The following is a 23,387-nucleotide window of genomic DNA, read 5'->3' on the forward strand; positions in this document are numbered from 1 at the left end:
ATAACAAATCGGATGAACAATATATATGGGAGCTATAGCTATATCTGAACCGATTTCGATCAAATTTGGCACACTTATTTTCAGGCCTAATTTGGTTGTTTGTTCCAAATTCCATACTATTCGGGCTGATATTACATGTTTGGTGCACAATAAAAGGCAAATCGGACGAAGATATATATGGGAGCTATGTCTAAATTTTGACCGATTTTGACCAATTTCAATAGGGTTCGTCCTTGGGCCAAATAATAAATGCGACCTGCATTTTGTTCACAAGAATCCATGGACAGTCGGACGGACATGCATAAATCTACTCAGAATGTGATTCTATCCAGATCATCAAAAGGAACTATGGGTCTATCTCGTTTCCTTTTGTCTGTTACAAACAAATGCACAAAGACATAATACCCAGACCACCTTGTGGTGTAGGGTATAAATATTGGCATGTTCCCATGTTACAAGACAATCGAATATTTGTTTCCAATTTTATGCGATATCATAAATTTCATATTCATCTCAGGTTTCTGGTTGAGAGAAGTATTTAGACATGGGAAGTTATAAAGAATCGCTGATAAGTTATGACACATAAAAGTATTGAATATTTTGTCCCTTCGTGGGTGAGGTACCAGAAGGGGTTCGCAGATATATAGCATCTTCACAACAAATCTTGTGTTAGCAAAAATGTTTGTATGTGTGAAATTTAAAGAGAGTGGGATGCTTATTTCGCTTTCTTTGATCGTTATGTTTTTCAAGATGTTGAACCTTATGTGGGAGAGGTACTTGATGGAATGGACCGATATTGTCCATTTTCACACCTGACCTAGCATTGATGCAAATACTAGAATTTGCAAAGCTGGAACAAAATCCAAATATCCCTTCTCCTTCTGTGCAAAAATATATTTTTTGAAAATTTCGACCTTTTGTGGGGGAGGTACCAGAAGGAGTGGACCGATTTTGCCCATCTTAACACCAGACCTTGGGTTTATACAAATATTTGGATATGTGAAATTTGAAGACAATCGTACTCTTACATCACATTTAATGAGAGTTGTAATTATTCAAAATTTTGACCATTTGTGGAGGAGGTACTTGATGGAGTGGACCGATATTGTCCATTTTCACACCTGATCTAGCACGGACGCAAATACAAGGGTTTGCAAAGTTGGATCAAAATCCGAATATCCTTTCTCTTTCTGTGCAAAAAATATATTTTTTGAATATTTCGACTTTTTGTGGGGGTGGTATCAGAAGGAATGGACCGATTTTGACCATCTTAAGACCAGACCTTGGGTTAATATAGATATTGCTATGTGTGAAATTTGAAGACAATCGGACCCTTACATCACATTTTATGAGAGTTGTAATTATTTAAAATTTTGACCATTTGTGGGGGAGGTACTTGATGGAGTGGACCGATATTGTCCATTTTTACACCTGATCTAGCACTGACGCAAATATTAGGATTTGCAAAGTTGGAACAAAATCGGATAATCGTTTCTCTTTCTGTGCAAAAATATATTTTTTGAAAATTTCGACCTTTTGTGGGGGAGGTACCAGAAGGAGTGGACCGATTTTGCCCATCTTAATACCAGATTTTGGGTTAATATAGATATTGGTATGTGTGAAATTTGAAGACAATCGGACCCTTACTACTTGATGGAGTGGACCGATATTGTTCATTTTTACACCTGATCTAGCACTGACGCAAATATTAGAATTTTCAAAGTTGGAGCAAAATCGGAACAAATATATTTTTTGAAAATTTCCACCTTTTGTGGGGGAGGTATCAGAAGGAGTAGACCGATTTTGCCCATCTTAACACCAGATCTTGGGTTAATGTAGATATTAGTATGTGTGAAGTTTGAAGACAATCGGACCCTTACATGACATTTTATGAGAGTTGTAATTATTCAAAATGTTGACTATTTTTGTGGGAGTTACTTGATGGAGTGGACTGATATTGTCCATTTTCACTCCTGATCTAGCACTGATGCAAATATTAGGATTTGCAAAGTGGGGGAAAAATCGGATTATCCTTTATCTATCTGTGCAAAAAATATATATATTTTTTTTAATTTCGACCTTTTGTGGGGGAGGTACCAGAAGGAGTGGACCGATATTGCCCATCTCCCAACTCGATCTAAGTTTGACAAAAATATTACGATATACCCAGTTTGGACCAAATCGGATACTCCCTTCGAGAGTTATCGTGCGCACCAAATGTCCAAAGAGACCCAGGGTCTAAAACCGTTATTTCGACAAGGCACGTTTTGACCGTATCAAATTATATATACCCTCTGTAGCCATATGGCTGAACATGAAATTTTTAATAACCATGAAGCTCATAAAACGCGAAATTGACATCCGATTTCATTCAAACTTATTATATATATATCAACACAAGGTCTGTTGTGAAGTTGATATATATCTGCGAACCTTCTCTGGTACTTCACCCACAAAGGGTCACAATTTTCAATATTTTTATCTGTCATAACTTTTGGACTTTGGACTAACTATTTAGCCTATCCTTTCTATGCACTTGAAAATTATGGCAAAACACTTCAGTATTATTAAAATCATATTTAAGCCAAGTTTCGGTAAGAACTATGACGTTATTATCGAAACAATAACTGTTATTATTTAACTTTACAAGCTTAGTGTTTTAGCCTCTTCGATGAAGAAATTTCCCGAGGTTGGGATGTATTGCATTTAAAAACTTTGAAATCTTTTTCGAAATTATCGTAAATTTTCAACTTTTAAAAAACGCGAATATTATCAACATCGAAGATATTTTCGTAAATCGCGATATTTATATTGTCCTTTGATTATTATACGTAGCATTTCAAAAAAAAAAAAAAAACTCATAATTAAGGTGACCTCGTATTTTATACATCCGTTTTAAAACGTTTAAGCATATCCAGGATTTCGGTTAAAATCTAGCAGTTTAATTATCCTTTTTTATCCTTTTGTTACGTTTTATTTTGTTCACACGCGCTAATAAATTTATTTATTAATTCAATTGCACTCAAAACTACAAACCCTTCTTGATTCCAGTTAGATCCAAGGCTATTCCCAGCAAAGGATATCCAATGCGTCCTGGTAATTTAAACATCAATGCATAATACTTTCGTCGCGTCCACACCCAGTGCAGCCAGAAACACACGATTACACACAAAAACCAGTAGAACATTTCCGAAACAAAAGAATTTAGCGAACACGTCTAAGTAGAACGAAATGATACATACGATTGCTGTGCAGTAAGTTGAAACAACTATTTAAATAGTTCTACCTCCGTACATTAACAAATTAATTAATCTTCATAATTACATATAATTACAATACCCTACAAAACGCATAAATACCTTTGTTTATTTTGCTCGAACGTATGTAACATAACTTGACTCTTGGGTGGTTGTAACTTTAGTGATATTGATGCAAAATTTTTCATACATACAAATGTTTATATTTCATACAAACATTTGTAATATGTGCAATATTTAATCTCTGATTTATACAGGGTGAGATAAAAAACTGCAACAAAGTCAAAAGCCATAATTTTTACTTTTTTTTAATTTTATTGTATGAAAGCGAGCAATGTCGGAAATAGCATTAAATTTTAGAATAAGTTTAGATTTCTTCGAATTGGTCACCTTTGGCACGAAATATGGCGTTCAAACTGCCAATGAAACCGTCACACGCTTCCCGAATGTTGCTCTGCGGTAATTTGGCCCATTCCCGGCGAAGCGCTTGCTTGATGTGATCGACACTTGGGTCTTTTTTAGTGCCAACCTTGCTTTCCAAAATATTCCAGACATAATAGTCCAACGGATTGGTATCCGGAGATTTTGGTGGCCATTGTGTGCTGGAAATGAAGCGAGGAACCTCATCTTGTAACCATTTATGGGTGGCGCGTGCTGAGTGTGATTGTGCTGGGTCCTGTTGAAATGTCCAAGGTATGTGGCCAAAATGTTTGCGTGCCAGAATATTGTCGCGATTATATTTGGCATTTATTCTGATGCCACGGTCGATTAATACGAGCAGAGTGACCACCGGATGTTATGGCGGCTCACACCATCACCATGGTCGGCGCTTGAGTTCTGGTGGCCATTTTCAGCTGACCCCTTTGGCAAGTAAACATGATTATTTTTTTTTGTTTAAAAACTGCTGGAAGAAGATTATTTTCTCATCGGAGCTCCTCCCAAGCTCATTTTCCAATATTTTTCGAATGGAATATTGCGATATGTTCAACTCACGAGCCATTTTTCGGCCACTGCGACGCGGGTTTCAATCAAGTGGCTTCTTTACTTTTCGAACCATTTCTGCTGATGTTGCTGTTTTCTTTCGTCCACTTCCTTGACGTCGGGCTACGCTACCAGTATCACGGTAACGAGCGATGGTACGAGACGCAAAAGATTTATTCACCTTTAAATTTAAAGAAATCATACTATCAAGCTTGAATTCCATCACGAATAACATTTTTTCCGGAAAATTCTGCAAACAATATAATGAGCTGTCATTGGAATAATTTTAACAGCTTTCGGAGGAGTCGCTTAGAAATGACAGCAGTCTGAAGTTGGTTGCAGTTTTTTCATCTCACCCTGTATTTGCTTCTAGACTGAATTCGGTTGGATGTGCCAAAATTCGGGTCATTGGAACTGATATTGGCCATTTGGTGCACAAATAACACGAAATCGGTTGACGATATATGGGAGCTATATCTAAATCTGATTCGATTATCACCAATTTTAATTAGGTTCGTCCTTGGGCCAAACAAATATTATTTGAAAAATTTCATCTCAATCGGATAATAAGTGCGACCTGCACTGTGTTCATAAAAATACATAGACAGACGGACTCAGAAAGTGATTCTATGAAGATCTTCAAAAGTAACTATGGGTCTATCTTGTTTCCTTTCTTTGAGCGTTTTGTTTTTCAAAACTTTGACCCTTTGTGGTGGAGGTACCAGTAGGAATGGTCCGATCCCTACTATCTTCATATCAGATTTTGTGTTGATGGAAATATTGACATGTGCCAAGTTTGAAAGGAATCGGATGGTAATATCGTGTTTTATGAGATTCACGAATATTCAAAATGTTGATTCTTTGTGGGGGAGGTGCCAGAAGGAGTGAACTGATATATTCCATCTTCACACCAGACCTTAGGTTAATAAAAATATTATGATGTGTGTAATGTGAAAACAATCGGACACTTACACCACCTTTTACAAGAGTTATAATAATTCATAATGTTGACCCTTTGTGGGGGAGATACTGGATGGACCTAGCGCTGATGGAAATATTAGGATTTGCAAAGTTGGAGAAAAATGAAATTATCGCTTTTCTATCTGTGCCGTAGATTGTTTTCTTGAAAATGTTGAGATTTTGTGGGGGAGGTTAGAGGAGGAGTGGACCCATCTTGAGCATTTCCGAACGCGATCTAAGTTTGACAACAATATCACGATGTACCAAGTTTCGATCAAATCGGCTACTTCCTTTGATAGTTATAGTGGGCAACAGCCATACAGACAAACTGACGGACGGACGCTAGATCGACTCCAAATGTCTTGAAACAGATTTTGGTCCAAAGAGACCTAGTGTCTAAAACTGTTGTTTCGATGAGGCACGTTTTGGCCGTATCAAATGATAAAAAAAGAAAATAAAATTAAAAAATGAATTGTCAAATAAAGTAAGTTGTTGTATTTACCCGCAAAGCATAAAATGCATTGTTTTAAAATAAAAGTGAACACTCCGTGATATTGTCAAAGGTATAATTTTGAAATGAAAATCTCTACCAAGTTTAAGGCTGATAATTTACGTATCACAGTAAATTTAATGTATATTTTCTTTTGCCGAATTTAAACCTCGTGGACATTTTGTATGTTAACGTACTATAAGTCTATTTTCACAGAATCTGATTGATGAGTATGTAGTGGTATCCCATTGGCGACCACTACCGACTGTAGCCCTTCTTACTTGTTTAATCATAATTTTTTTTGTAATGAGCTGAGAATAACAACTAAGCGTTTTCTAACGTAAAACATGTGGATCTATTAGAAACAGACAACACACAACGTCAATAACCAAGGGTCACTATAAATACATCTTTACGAAGTGAAATTAAAATTGCAAACTTTAAAAATTATGTAAACCATATTTTAATTAAAGCAACTCGAATAAAATTACGCTTCTAAGGGTGAAAGGGCACAACGTGCTGTTTCTGTTTTTAGCCCCATAAAAGTTATACCAATTGAGACAGATCATTATCGGACAAAGCATTGGGAACCAATTTTGAGCTATTAAAATGTTCGTGCAGACAAGTTGACCAATCTAAAAATAATCAAGAAAAAATAAAACGTCAGTGAAATAAAATAAACAAGAAACCAGTAAAGAAAGTCTTAAAGTCGGGCGGGGCTGACTTTATGATACCCTACACCACTTTGCTAATTTAGTAGAGCTGCGCATAACAATGAAAAGTTTTTATGGGAGAATTCAACCATACACGCTATGATTATAATTATTGTTTAAAGTTCAAAGGACTAAATATGCCTAAGCATTTGTATCTTTTAAATTCGGACTTGCATTGCCCATTTGGTGCACAATTAATTTGAAATCGTATAAATCTATATATATATATATATATATATATATTATATATATATATATATATATATATATATATATATATATATATATATATATATATATATATATATATATATATATATATATATATATATATATATATATATATATATATATATATATATATATATATATATATGGGAGCTATATCCAAATCGGAACCGATCTTGATAAAATTTGGCAAAGATATTTCCGAGATGTATTTGATATATTGTTACGGAGTGCATATTACGGCTGTGGGTAACAAATATGACAAGTCGGATGAACAGTATATGTGGGAGCTATAGCTATATCTGAACCGATCTTCACCAAGTTTGACATACTAGCTTCTAGACTCAATTCGGTCGTAAGTGCCAAATTTCATCCAATTTGGGAAAATATTAGACGTTTGGTGCTTTGCTTTGCTTTGGTGACGTTTGGTAATCGGACGAAGTTATATATGGGAGCTATATCCAAATCTGAACCGATCTCGATGAAATTCAGCAAATGTATTTCTGAGCTGTATTTGATATATTTCCCCAAATTTGTTGTTACAGAGTGCATATTGCGGCTGCGGAGGACAAAAATAACAAATCGGATGAACAATATATATGGGAGCTATAGCTGTGTCTGAACTGATTTCGATCAAATTTGGCATACTTATTTTCAGGTCCAATCTGATCGTACGTTTATTCCATAATATTCCATACTATTCGGACTGATATTACACGTTTGATGCACAATAAAAGGCAAATCGGACGAAGATATATATGGGAGCTATATCTAAATTTTTACCGATTATCTACAATTTTAATAGGGTTCGTCCTTGGGCCAAACAAATGATTTGTGCAAAATTTAATTTGGATAGAGCAATAAATGCGAACTGTACTTTGTTTTCAAATATACATGGACAGACGGACGGACATGCATGAATCGACTCAGAATGCATAAATCGACTCAGAATCAAAAGGAACTATGGGTCTATCTCGTTTCCTTTTGCCTGTTACAAACAAATGCACAAAGACATAATATCCTGACCACATTGTGGTGTAGGGTATAATAAAAACAAGTAAGCAAAGGCTACAGTCGAGCGGGGCCGACCGTTGAATACCCAACAACACTATAATAAACGATACCGTTTATATAGGCGAGATACTCGAAAGAATTCCACAAGATATTGTTACAAATAATAAAAGAAAACCATCAGGTTTCGTTCCCTAATTTTCGAATAATAACAACTTAAACTAATTTGCTCATTTCCAATTTATTGGTAGATGTTGCACGTGAATGGTCTTCCTAGATCTGGAACCAATATTTCCCAAAGACCTATAATCTCTCAGAAGTGGCAAAAGATTAACATTTATTATTGGTTTTTGACTAAAACGCATCGATATGAGATACAGACATTTGACTATATTCTTTAACGAAATCAGCGTTAAAAAAATAGTCAGAAGTGCGTCTTTCCTGTATTTGTGAATTCTCCAAAAAGTCACCGGAATGGACATTTTCGTATTTTGTCTACAAAAGTTGGCAAACTATTTCACACATTGAATATTTTTGGATGGCCATGCAAAACTGCTTGGCTTTTGCAATGTCCGGTAACCTCCAATCAAATGCGCGTGAGGATCGGGCGATAATTAGGACTTGCTGACAATTTTGCAGTTTTTTTGTCCATTTCAACCCCTAAATATATGCCGATTATCTCCAAAAAGAGTAGACTTCTATTCTGACCCTCATCTTGTCCCCATGCAAAATTTCATAAGGATCGGGACATAAATGCGATCTGTATATGATATTCTGATGTCATAACTACTTAGTTTTGTTAGCTGTAGAAATATTACCAAATGTTTAATTCAAAATGAAAATATGCTAAAAATATGACAAAATTGAAAAAAATATGAGAAAATATTACAAAATCAATATTTTCATCTTTAGAGAGATATTTTTATGCAATTTTTTGACGTTTTTTCTTTCCTGCCAAGAGGCCATTTTGAATTAATGAGAACTGTCGAAATCAGTTCAGCCGTTCTCGACATATAAGAGATCTTTCAAGCATATCTTCTTTGATAGACATATATGTCAAACATTTTTTGCTATATATCCGATTTGATGGATGTTAACATCAATGTAAAGATCAGAAGTAGCCTTGTCATGGCTTTGTGATTTCGCCGGGATTTAAAATATTCGTGGTTTAATGAAAAATTTTGAATTTTTTCAACACAAAAGATATGGTCTATTTTACCCGCTAAATATTATCCGATGACCACCCAAATTGGTAGGCTTCTTCCCTGCCCTACTCTAGCTACATGCGAAATTCCGCGTCGATTGGTCTATAATTGCGACCTGCATAGCTACTGCAAAATCCGACATTTTTTCAGTATTTGGTCCATTTCAACCTCTAAACATTTGGCGATCATCTCCAGAAGAAATAGGCTTCTATTCTGACCTTAACCCCACCTTCGTGCAAAATTTCGTAAGGATCGGGCCATAATTGCGACCTGTAGCGTGATTACAAATTAACATGGACAGACGGACAGACGGACGGACGGACATACATAGCTAGATCGACTCAGCTCGGCGAGCTGGGAAGATCCATATATACTTTCCTATATGGGAAACCAATATTTCGAGGTGTTACATAAATTCTGGCCCAATCAAACTTATAATAGCCCCAACACATAGTGTTGTAGGGTATAAAAACGTCAGTGAAATTTCCGGAATGGATTATTATTTCTATGCTGCAGAAAGCTACATTAATTGAAATACCTGCAGAACAATACAAAGTCTTACAATTACGGTATATTGTGAATTATCCGATCAATTAGTGTTAAGTGATGACGATCATTGCAATGATAATATTATACAATTATTGTAAAATTTTTAGTTAACATAGATGTCTATAAATTGTTAATGATAATGATTAAGATGTATATGTAGTGGTATTATCGCGTTATTATTTCTTCATTAGTTTACATAATTACACATTCCACATAAATTTTATTGCCAATAAAGAACTTTGCGGCTATGACATCATGTCGTCAGTCGGTTAATTAATACATGTTTCGTACATAGATAATAGGATAAGATAAGAAGATAATACGAATGTTATTAAAATTCGGTATTAATTTATTTAAGCTACTAGCTGGCTCAGTACGCGTTGCCGGCCCGTAGTTTTAGTCTTTAATGCATAGTTTTCAAAGCAAAATAATCCACAAATCTGGCTTACATCAGTGGCACAATTTTTAGTATAAATGATGACTCGATTAAATAGAAATAAATACGTCTTTCAAAAAACCTGATCCTATTTTCCAGTAAGAGGTTTTAGTTTGAGTGTTAAAAACCTAAATAATATAACATATATATATTAAAAAAGTATACATTAACAGTTTATAATAGGCCCATGTAAGATGGTTCCCTACCCCCAATGTAGCCTAAACACACATTTTATTTTTTTGACATTTCGTCAAAATACCGAATATAGGGAGGTACTGATACATGGGGCCTATACGAAGTCCTGGACCTGAATAGACAATTTTCTGTCACAGATTGTAGTTCCCATTACGAACTTCAAATACCAAATTTTAAACAATTCCGGTGAATAAAGTCGCTAAAATCATCAAAATACCGAATATAGGGAGGTACCGTTTTATGGGGGCTACACGAAGACGTGGACCTGCACAGACAATTTTCTGTAGTAGGCTGTAATATCCATTACGAACTTCAAATACCAAATTTGAAACAATTCCGGTGAATAGTTTCGCTAAAATCATCAAAATATCGAATATCGGGAGGTACCGTTATATGGGGGCTACACGAAGGCGTGGACCTGCACAGACAATTTTCTGGTTTAGATTGTAGTATCCATTACATACTTCAAATACCAAATTTGAAACAATTCCGGTGAATAAATTCGCTAAAATCATCAAAATACCGAATATCGGGAGGTACCGTTATATGGGGGCTATACGAAGACGTGGACCTGAGCAGACAATTTTCTGTCGTAGGCTGTAATATCCATTACGAACTTCAAATACCAAATTTGAAATAACTCCGGTGAATAAATTCGCTAAAATCGTGAAAATACCGAATATCGGAAGGTACCGTTATATGGGGGCTATACCAAAACGTGGTCCTGCATGGCCCATTTTCAATACCAAAAATCCTGCATGCACAACATACATTTAAGTAAAAGTTTATCAATCTACTTCAATTCGTTTGGAAACTAGAGTGATTTCCACAGACGGAAGGACATCGCTAAATCGACATCGAAAATAAGCTCTGTCGGCATTGAAAATATTTATTAGGCGTTGTTATACCCTCAGCCATTTGGCTACAGAGGGTATATATCATTTGATACGGCCAAAACGTGCCTAGTCGAAATAACGGTTTTAGACACTAGGTCTCTTTGAACCAAATCCGTTTCAGAACATTTGGAGTCGATCTAGCGATGTCCGTCCGTCCGTCTGTCTGTCTGTCTGGCTGGCTGGTGCGCACGATAACTCTCGAAGGGAGTATCCGATTTGGTCCAAACTTGGTACATCGTAATATCTTTGTCAAACTTAGATCGAGTTCGGAGATGGGCAATATCGGTCCACTCCTTCTGGTACCTCCCCCACAAAAGGTTGGAATTTGCAAAAAAAAAATATTCTTTGCACAGAAAGAGAAAGGTTAATCCGATTTTGTTCCAACTTTGCAAATCCTAATATTTGCGTCAGTACTCGGTCAGGTGTGAAAATGGACAATGTCAGTCCACTCCATCAAGTACCTCCCCCACAAATGGTCAAAATTTTGAATAATTACAACTCTCATAAAATGTGATGTACGAATCCGATTGTCTCAAATTTCACACATCCCAATATTTATGTTAACCCAAGGTCTGGTGTTAAGATGAGCCATATCGGTCCACTCCTACTGGTACCTCCCCCACAAAAGGCCGAAATTTGCAAAAAATATATTTTTTGCACAGAAAGAGAAAGGATAATCCGATTTTGCCCCAACTTTGCAAATCCTAATATTTGCATCAGTTCTACGTTAGGTGTAAAAATGGACAATATCGGTTCACTCCTTCAAGTACCTCCCCCACAAATGGTCAAAATTTTGAAGAGTTCCAACTCTCATAAAATGTGATGTAAGAGTCCGATTGTCTTCAAATGTCGGCCATCCCAATATTTATTTTAATCCAAGCTCTGGTGTTAAGATGGAATATATCCGTCCCCTCCTTCTGGTACCTCCCCCACAAATGGTCGAAATTCTCAAAAAATACACATTTTTTGCACAGAAAGAGAAACGATGATCCGATTTTGCTCCAACTTTGCAAGTCGTAATATTTGCATCAGTGCTAGGTCTGGTGCGAAAGTGGACAACAAATTGGTCAAAATTTTGAATAATTACAACTCTCATAAATGTGATGTAAGAGTCGGATTGTCTTAAAATTTCACACATCCTAATCATTTTGTAAAGATGGAGTATATCGGTCCACTTCTTCTGGTACCTCCCCCACAAATATATATATTTTCTGCACAGAAAGGGAAGCAATAATCTAATTTTGAAAAACATAACGTTCAAAGAAAGCGAAATAAGGATCCAACTCTCTTCAAATTTCACACATAAAAGCATTTTTCCTAACACCAGATCTGTTGTGAAGATGCTATATATCTGCGAACACCTGCTGGTACCTCACCCACAAAGGGACACAATTGTCAATATTTTCATCTGTCATAAACTGCGAAACAACTCAGCGATTCTTTACAATTGATTTATCCATCTGCTATAATAATATTTATATCATATTTATTTAGGTCCGATTCGAAATGAACAATATTGACCCATTCTTTCAAAACCCACTCCATAGAGGGTGAAGAGGGCTGAGGGTATACATCTATCGGCAAAACCGACCGATACTTTTTTACTTGTTTTTAATATCAATTGCACGCATGACATCTATGTCTGTCTACGTACGAGCTTTTTGCCGGGTTAACTTTTTTTCATTCGTTTTATATATTTGAGCGAAACTTTCTGCTACTTCGAAAATATTCTGGTTAGTAAAGCTTACTTTGACCGTTTCATATATTTTTTTGCATTTTTTATCTGCATTGAATAAGCTAACAATTTTTTTTCAAAAACTATGTCCGTATTCAGTTGATTGTTGAAAGTTTTATTAATCTTTTCATTTGCCTCATTTTAGCTATTGCGGTACTTTTTATGCAATCGATCTCTGTTGTATTACAATATCATTAGTTAGCCATTTTTGCTTTGGTGATTAATAACAATATTTGATTTGGTATGCAGAAATTTACATTTCTTAGATCTTTTTCAAAGGCTGTAAGAATTTACGCCGTTTACAATTTTTATAAAAATTTAAAATTTTGTTTTTTTTTTTTTTTTGGTTTTAAAATTTAGTAAAAAGTTTCAAAAGTCGAATGAAATGTGAACAATTAACCTTAAGCCCCAACGTTTTTTCGATAACATTCATGATCTACTGACTTTTTAAATCAAATGTCTCCATATGAACCTCGTGATCTATTGGTCAATGTCTATATGAACCTTTATGAACCACTGATTCACCAGTTTCAATATTGCTTTATGACCATTGTAAATATATGTTTATATTTTATGATGGGTTTTACTAGATTTGTTGGTACCAATTGTTACAGCATTATATGTTGGCACATCTACATAGATGTTGGCTTTTTACACAAAAGGTCAGTAACATATACCGAAATGGGGTAGGGTACCGAAATGTTGAGATCACATAATTAGTCTTGCTTGAGAGCGCAATGAGTAAACTTGTAACTTATTTCTCTTTAGTACCGGATTTATTTTGAAATCCAATGCGGAATCTATATCCAATCGTAATGCACCACTGTTTTTATACCCTACGCCACATAGTGGAATAGGGTATTATGTCTTTGTGCATTTGTTTGTTGTAACATGGAGAAGGAAGCGAGATAGACCCATAATTACTTTTGAGGATCTTCATAGAATCACTTTCTGATTGGATTTATGCATGTCAGTCCGTCTGTCCATGTATTTTTGTGAACAAAATGCTGGTCGCATTTATTATCCGATTGAGATGAAAATTTCCAAACTATATTAGTTTGGTCTAAGGACGAACTCCATTGAAATTGGTGAGAATCGTTTCAAATTTACATATAGTTTCCATATATTTTTTCAACCGATTTCGGGTTTATTGTGCACCAAATGGTCAATGTCATCCTGAATTTTGGCAAATCCAACAGAACTAAGTCTAGAAGCAAGTACCTCGTGAAAATCGGTACAATTTTGTGAAAATAGGTTCGGATATAGCTATAACTCCCATATATATATTTCATCCGATTTGGGGTTTTAAGTCCCTCACATGCGTAATATGTACTTCACAACAAAGATCTTTGGTACCAATATATATCTTTATCCGATATAATGTTTATTGTGCATCAAACGGCTAATATCAACCCAAATAGAATAAATTTTGGCACTTCCGACTGAATTCAGTCTACAATTAAGTACATCAAATTTGGTGAAAATCGGTTCATATATAGCTATAGATCCCATATATATGTTCCATCCTATTAGGGGTTTAAGTCCCTCGCATGCGTAATATGCACGCTACAAGATTTGTTTTTGGTACCAGATATCAGATACAGCCCAGAAATAACTTTGCCAAATTTTATCAAGATCGGTTCAGATTTGGATATAGCTACCACATATATCTTCAACCGATTTTGGGTTAATGGTGTCCGAAATGGCCAATATTAGTCCAAATTACTTGAATTTTGGCACATCCAAATCGAATTAAGTCTAGAAGCAAGTATATCAAATTTGGTGAAAATCGGTTCTTATATAGCTATAGCTCCCTTATATATGTTTCATCCGATTTGGGGGTTAGAATCCCACACATGCGTAATATGCACTCCACTAGAATGGTAGATAACTTATAGATCTCTTATGGAGATATGGGAGCTATATATATATATATATATATATATATATATATATATATATATATATATATATATATATATAGCACCCATATCTCCATAAGAGATCTATAAGTTATCTAGTATCAAATACCATTCTAGTGGAGTGCATATTACGCATGTATATATGTATATATATATATATATATATATATATATATATATATATATATATATATATATATATATATATATACATATATATATATATATATATATATATATATATATATATATATATATATATATCTTTATTCCATATCAGGTTTATTGTGAACGAAATGTCTAATATCACCCCAACAGAACTGAATCATGGCAATTCCGAATAAATTCATCGTAGAAACAAGCACTTCAGTATTTGGTGAAAATCGCCCTCCACCATACATCCGTTTGTAACTAAGCAAAATAATGTCTTTACAACCAACAAAGTGTATATATTCTTGATCTAAGACGATGTAGCCCTACCCATCAGTCCGCCTGTCCGTCTGTTATAATCACGCTAGAGTCAAAACGAATTGAGATAGGAAGCTAAGAATTTGCACAGATCTGTCTTTTGTCTGTAGGCAGGTCAAGTTCGAAGATGGGCTATATCGCTCCACGATGTCGTATAGCCCCCATACAACGGTACCCCCCGATATTCGGTATTTTGATGATTTTAGCCACATTTTCCAATGGAATTGTCTGAAAATCCACACAAGTAGTTCTTTCTGAGTACTTTGCCCTCTGGAAGAGAATTGTCTACAATATCATATAGCCCCCATACAACCGTAACCCCTCCCCCCATATTCGGTATTTTTATCATTTTAGCCACATTTTCCAATGGAATTGTCTGAAAATTCACACAAGGAGTTCCTTGTGAGTACTGTATACCCTGGAAGAGAATTATCTATATAGGTCCACGATATCGTATAGCCCCAATTCGGTATTTTTAAGATTTCCACAGAATTTTTAATGGATTTTATTTTTTGAAAATTTTCTAATTCGTCCCAAATGGTGGAGGGTATTTATTGTATCCATTGTTTAATATAATCCTTCTCGAAGTGATATGCACTCTATAGCAATGTTATTTGCTATGACGAATAAAAATGTATCCGTCAAAATTAGTGAAAATCTATTCAGAATTGGATAGGGTGCAGGGTATATAGTATATAGTCCGGCCTGCCGACTTACTTGTTTTGTTTAATTTCGCGATTAATTTTTCAAAGGTGTATTTAGCAACACTGAATCACGTAAGGCTATGCGAATAAACGAATGGATGTTAGTGGAACGCATTCTAATACGAAAGTGAGTGACTAGCTTTCGCTCGCAAAAATTTTCTTTCAATATCGTGGAACAGGTGGTTAATTGTAATAGAAATAAAACTACTTAATTTTTCAGGTGGCAAAAATAAGAGTTTTTTTTTGAAGTGTGTAAAGTAATATATGACAAACTGTATTCATCTCTTGGCAATTTTCAGCACTGGCACGTGTTTAAGGCTCAAAACAAGTGAACTGCAAAACTCCAGATCTTGATATTTAAAGTCCGTAGAAAATTTGAAATTTCTCAACAATTTTGCCAAAGCTAGTTTTGATGATATCAGACCATATTTTCTTCCTGAAAATACGCAAAAATAAGGAAATTATATTTTTCATGTATTTTCCTCCAATCCATGCTACACACATACCTATACAAGTTCGTATACCCTTGGTGAATGGTATATACGCATACGGATGTTTGCCTTCCATGTTACTGGGTAGAAAATTTTCCGGATTAAACATATCAGCATCGGGACCCCAAATATCCTTACGGCGGTGTAGGGCAAACATATTAATGATAATTTGCATACCAGCCGGTACGACTATGCCATTGGAGAGTTGTATATCTTGAGTATTTTCTCTTGCTACTTGCGGTGCCGGTGCCAGGACACGCATAGTTTCATTAATAACTAAATCAAGGTAGACCATATCTTGAGTATCGCCATAGGTCACCTCGAAATCGCCGGTCTCAGGAAACATGGCCTCTAGCTCTTCGTATGCCCTTTCTTGGCATTCGGGAAACATAGCCAGCAGAAATAGTACAAATCCAATTGTATAGGCTGTTGTTTCTAAAGCCTAAAGAAAAAGTGAGGATATAGTAATTATCCATGTCCAAGAATTTCGTTATCCATATATTTACTCCGACAATAATTGTATTCGATTCGTTTTGCACCTCCTTTATGTCGAAAATACCTTTTCGCACAAGTTCAACGGCTTGATCGATGAAGATATTCTTTAATCCATTTTCTTGGGCACTGGGATTATTAGCTTCGCTCAGCTTATTTTTTATTAGCTGTAAAAGAAAAGATCTTTCATATAATTGTTCTAAGAAAATTAGCAAGGTCCCGGATGTGGTGAAAACTAATATGGGGGTAAAAATGGGGATAAATAGCTATGTAAAATTAGTAAAACCCAGCGAGCATTTGGAAGATTTGCTGTTAAAAATATTTTTGCTGAGTTTTCTTCGAGTCTTTTTATACCCTACACCACATAGTGGTAAGGGTATTATGTCTTTACGCATTTATTTGTAACATGGAGAAGGAAGCGAGATAGACCCATAGTTACTTTTGAGGATCTTCATAGAATCACTGTCAGAGTCGATTTATGCATGTCAGTCCGTCTGTCCATGCATTTTTGTGAACAAAATGCAGGTCGCATTTATTATCCGATTGAGATGAAAGTTTCCAAACAATATTTGTTTGTTCTAAGGACGAACCCAAATAAAATTGGTGAGAATCGGATCAAACTTAGATATAGCTCCCATATATATCTTCAACCGATTTCGGGTTAATTGTGTACCAAATGGCCAATATCAGTCCAAGTGCATCAAATTTGGTGAAAATCGGTTTAGATATAGCTATAGCTCCCATGTATATGTTTCATCCGATTTGGGGTTTGGGACTTACATTCGTAATATGCACTCCACAAGAATGATATTTGGTACCAGATATCGGATACAATACAGAAATACTTCTGCCAAATTGTATCAAGATCGGTTCAGATTTTGATATGACATTTTTGATGACAGTGAGTGACGAACATGAAATTTGCTCAACCGACAGCGAATAGTCCTAAGTAGGGCACAAATCCAAGGAATGTAGAAGGATTAAAAACAAATTAAAAAAGCGCAATAAATGATTGAAACGCGATTCGAAAAAGATTTGATAAACTATTAGAAAATTGCCGAAGATATATCTTAATAACTAGTCTAAGGGAAGACTCATATATGATTTATTCAAGGGAGGTCACGTTTTTTTTCTCTCGACAAGATTTTTTTTATGTACCGAAAATGCGTTAATATTCCAGTTTATTAATCGCCCAGCAGGATCAAGAAAGACTCGAATGTGTTTAAACATTTCATAAAATGGGACATATTTTCTGCGAAAACAGTGTTGGATACAGTTAGTATCAGATTCAGATTATACCCTCAGTCATACGATTAGAGAGGGTATACATTATTTGATATGGCCAAATCGTGCCTGCGTGTCTAGCTGCCTAGGGCGATACTAGTGCATGATAACTCTCGAAGGGAGTATCCGATTGGTTCAAACTTGGTACATTGTAATATTATTATCAAACTTAGTTCGACTTCGGAGATGAGCAATATCTGTTCACTCCTACAGGTACCTCCCCCACAAAAGTTCGAAATGTTAAAAAAACTCAATTTTACTGCACAGAAAGAAAAATATACTCTGATTTTGTTTTAATATTGCAAATTATAATATTCATTAGTGCTAGGTCATATGCAAAAATAGACAATATCGGTCCACTCCATCAAGTACCTCTTCCACAAAAATGTAATATAAGAGTCCGATTGTCTTTAAATTACACACATCATAATATTTTTATTAATTCAAGGTCTGGTGTGAAGATGGAATATATTGGTCGACTCTTTCTGGTACCTCCCCCACAAAGGGTCAAAATTTTGAATATCCGAGAAGCTCATAAAAGAAGAAAATAACATTCCATTCCATACTTGACATATCCCAATATTACTATCAACACAAGATCTGTTAAAAAAGATGGTAGAGATTGGACCATTGCTTCTAGTACCACACCTACAACGTTTTGAGTAATCAAAACGATTTTAAAATCCGAAATAAGCATCCGATTCTCTTCATATTTTACACATCCCATTATTTCTACTAACACAAGATCTTCTGTGAAAATGGGATATATTGGTCCATCCTTCTGGTATCTTCCCCACAAAGGGTCAACACTTCGAAAACCCTTGGAGCTCATAAAAAACAAAATTAACATCCGATTCCATTCAGTCTTAGTACATCTCAGTATTTCCATTAATAAAGGTCTTTTATAAAGATCGGACCTCCTTTCTGGTACCTCCCCAACATTGGGTTCACATTTTTGAAAAACAAAACGCTCAACGAAAAAATCGCTCATCCAAATCCATCCATCACCTCAAATCTGCCACATACAAACATTTTTGCCAACACAAGATCTGTTGTAAAGATGATATACGTCTGCCAACCCCTTCTGGAACATCACCCACAAAGAGTCACAATTTCCAATACTTATGTCTGCCATAACTTGCGATAAAATCGGCGATTTTTTATAACTTGCTATATCTAAATATTTCTCTTAACCAGAAGTCTGATATGAATATGTAATTTATCGGAATTTATGATATAATATTGCTCATACCAATATTTATACCCTACAAAGTGGTCAGGGTATTACGTCTTTGTGCATCACATTCTGAGTAGATTCATGCATATCCGCCCGTCTGTCCGTATGTCCATGTATTTTTATGAACAAAGTACAGCTCGCATTTATTACCCGATCCAGATGAAATTTTGGCCAAATCATTTGTTTGGCCCAAGGACGAACCCTATTGAAATTGCAGATAATCGGTCAAAATTTAGATATAGCTCCCATATATAACTTCGTCCGGTTTGCCTTTTATTGTGCACTAAACGTGTAATATCAGCCCGAATAATATGGAATTTTGCACATACAACCAAATTAAGACTGAAAATAAGTATGCCAACTTTGATCGAAATCGGTTCAGATATAGCTATAGCTCCAATATATATTGTGCATACGATTTGTTATTTTAGTCCTACGCAGCCGTAATATATACTCTGTAACAAGAATATTAATGTTATCGAGATCGGTTCGGATTTCGATATATCTCCCATATATAACTTCGTCCGATTTACCTTTGATTGTGCACCAAAATATTTGTCCAAATGAGATGGAATTTGGCACATGTGACCGAATTGAGTCTAGAAGCTAGTATGCCAAATATGGTGAAGATCGGTTCAGATATAGCTATAGCTCCCATATATATTGTTCATCCGATTAGTTACATTTGTTACCCACAGCAGTAATATGCACTCCGTACCAAGGATATTCAGGGAAATATGTGAAATACAGCTCAGAGATATCTTTGCGAAATTTTATCGAGATCGGTTGCGATTTGGATATAGCTCCCATATATAATTTTATCCGATTTTAAATTATTTGTGCACCAAATGGGTAACACAAGTCCGAATTTATATGATAAAAATGCTTCGGCACATTTATTCCTTTGAACTTTAAATAATAATTATAATCATAGCGTGTATGATTGGATTCTCCCATAAAACCTTTTAAATATTATGTGGAGCTCTACTAAATTAGCAAAGTGGTGTAGAATATCATAAAGTCGGCCCCGCCCGACTTTAGGACTAACTTTACTGGCTTTTTTATCTCCCTCTGTTAGTTAAATTCAAAGAACTTGCTCTCGTTTTCACTTACCTCTTGAATAAATGCATTGTTTTGGTTCTTATATGTGTTGAATGGTTCGAAAACACCTAAAAATCTGCGAATCAAATCATGCGCTAGCCATGGAGAGAACACCATTTTGGTAACGCTTTTGACCATGCTTAAAATATACAAAATATAAAATAATTATTTTTCATAGACCTGTTAAAGATGTTTCCATTTCCACTTACAAATGCATGTTATTTCTGAGCTGAGCAGCTGCCGAATTGTCTGCGTTGTCCTCAATTCCCATTGTTGTCTCTTAAATTAAAAAAACAATTTTCAATCGATTTCCAAATAATTCCGCATTAGAACTTACTCAATGCTGTTTTCATTGTAAAGTCTTGCAACACATTAAACACATCGTGGCATTCCTTCATCTCTTGAAATACTTTTAAGAGATTGCCCACCCCTTGATTGAAGACCGGAACAAAGCTCAGCAATATTTTTTGGGCAAATGCCGGATTTAAATTCTTTCTATGAACTTTCCAAAGTGGGTCTATAAAAAAGGACTAAATGTATGGGATATCAAATTCATTAAAATGGGCCATCGTTTACCTCCTGCAGATAATAGACCAATTCCAAGACCCTGTTTAAATGGATCATAGATAATACTTTTATTTGTGCAATGCGGTGAATTTAAAATGTCCTTTATAACATCCGGTTCAGTGGTCAGTAATGTCGGATTGTGCGCAAACCATGTGTATGCTAGGGAACCATATCTATCTGTTATGTCGTTAAAAACATGCATTGGGTCTGGGAAGAAATGGAGTTTATTAAATTGTAGACCTTGTTAGGTTTCATATATAATATACAGGGTGAGATAAAAAACTGCAACAAAGACAAATGCCATAATTTTTACATTTTTTTTAATTTTATTGAATGAAAGCAAATAACGTCGGAAATGGCATCAAATTTTAGAATAAGTTCGAATTGGTCACATTTGCCACGAATTATGACCTTCAAACGGCCAATGAAACCGTCACACGCTGCCCGAATGTTGCTCTGCGGTAATTTGGCCCATTCCTAGCGAAGCGCTTGCTTGAGGTGATCGACACTTTGGTATTTTTTTGTGCCAACCTTTCTTTCCAAAATACTCCGGACACAATAGTCCAACGGATTGGTATCCGGAGATTTTGATACCCATTGGCGCTGGAAATGAAGCGAGGAACCTCATTTTGCAACCATTCTTGGTTGGCGCGTGCTGAGTGCGATGGTGCTGAGTCCTGTTGGAATGTCCAAGGTCTGCGGCCAAAATGTTTGCGTGCCTAAGGTTTTAATACTCCAGAGTATTTTCGCGATAATATTCGGCATTTATTCTATTGCCACGGCATCATTCGATTAATACGACCAGAGAGCGATCATCTGCTGTTATGGCGGCCCCCACCATCACCATGGCAGGCGCTTGAGTTCTGGTGGCCAACCGAAGGTGCACATTTTCAGCTAACCTCTTTGGCAAGTAAACACGATCATTTTGTTTACAAACAGCTGGACAACGAATGTCGGAGAAAACCAAATTCGGCAGTTCACTACTTTCGGCCAAGCGAAGTAACTCTTTAGCTCTTTTGAGTCTATTTTCTTTCTGTTGCGGTGTAAGTTCTTACACTTTTTGGAATTTCAATGGCTTTACCCCGAGCTTATTTTTCAATATTTGCTGAATGGAATATTGCGATATGTTCAGCTCACAAGCCATTTTTCGGCCACTGCGTAAAAATATACACATACTATGGAGGGTATACTAACTTTGTCCTTCCGTTTGTAATACCTTGAAATATACATTTTAGACCCCACAAAGTATCCGCTATCTGTCTGTCTGTTCGTCCGTCTGTCCATGTGTGGAAATCACTCTAGCTTCCTCAATCCCGGATGCCAGCAAAGGCGAACATACAGGCCAATTTCGCTTTGTCGCCAGTAGTAAAGGCTCTCGAAGCTTTACTCCTCCCCAGCATCAGAGGGAGTTATTCAGTTGCTAACCATCAACATGGTTTCCGCCCATTACATAGTACCACAATAGCATTGCACGCCATATTCACACATATCAGTCGAAGAATCAACCAGAACAGGCCGTGTAATAGAATAGTATTAAAGGCCTTTGATACGGTGAACCATGCCACGCTTTTCGAGAACGTTGAGAATACTACCCTCCGGCCATGTTTGGAACGTTGGATAGTCAGTTATATGTGTGGACGCCAGTCGTACGTGGAATCCCGGAACAAGAAATCCAAGCTCCGTAGAGTGAAATATGGAGTTCCCAAAGGTGAGGTAATATCTCCGGAACTGTTTAACCTCTAACTTTCCGGAATTCAGCTCCAGACGGCACCGAGATCGTAACATATGCGGATGAGGGTACGATCATGGCGTCGGGTCCTGTAGTTGATGACATATGTGTCAGGATGAACAGCTATCTCGGGAAGCTTACAGTCTTCTTCCATATGAACATATCCGCCACCAAATCAACGGCCACACTATTTACCACATGGACTGCGGAGAGAAGAACACAACTGAATGTGCAGGTCGAGGGGCACATAATTCCGACCACTAACTACCCAAACATCCTTGGGGTCACATTCGACAGCATGTTCAAGTCGTCCTCGCAAGCCACAGCTATCTTCGATAAATTGAAAAGTAGGAACAAGGTTCTTAATGCGCTAGCCGGCAGCACTTGGGGCGCGGAGAAGAAAACCGCGTTGACCTCTTATAAAGCGATATGTCGGTCTGTGGTTAGCTATGCGGCTACAGTGTGGCCTGCGAATCCGAGTGCAACTCAGTGGAAAAGTATTCAGACCTGCCAGAATGCCGCCCTGAGAAGTGCAACAGCTTGCCACCTCCCTTTACATAAGGAGACGAAGATTATTTTTTAATGTGAGCATAACCACATGCTTTCGTTGCAGTACCTGCTTGGGTGTTATCGTGGGAGTCATCTTAACCACCATATGGTGGACAGAACTCCCCCACCCAGGAATTTCAGGAAGGACCTGCATGATCTAGAGAGAGAGAGAGAGGCTCTAGATCAT

General features: G+C 36.2%; 1 protein-coding gene across 2 annotated transcripts in view; it reads right to left on the bottom strand.

Moving 5' to 3' along the window:
- The window catches only part of LOC101890728 (probable cytochrome P450 313a4), a 48,708-nt gene that overhangs the window by 9,273 nt on the left and 16,048 nt on the right, over nucleotides 1-23,387 (bottom strand). Inside the window, exon 1 of one of the 2 annotated variants that reach the window (XM_059119421.1) lies at nucleotides 3,037-3,254. The exons of the other annotated variant lie outside the window; for it this stretch is intronic. Within the exon in view, the coding sequence (XP_058975404.1) occupies nucleotides 3,037-3,187 (151 nt within the window). The 5' untranslated portion in view covers nucleotides 3,188-3,254. Of the gene's footprint in view, nucleotides 1-3,036; nucleotides 3,255-23,387 lie in introns of those variants that run through there. 2 annotated transcript variants of the gene reach the window in all.

Source organism: Musca domestica, unplaced genomic scaffold (assembly GCF_030504385.1).
Source record: "Musca domestica strain aabys unplaced genomic scaffold, Musca_domestica.polishedcontigs.V.1.1 146, whole genome shotgun sequence".
NCBI classification, from domain to species: domain Eukaryota; kingdom Metazoa; phylum Arthropoda; class Insecta; order Diptera; family Muscidae; genus Musca; species Musca domestica.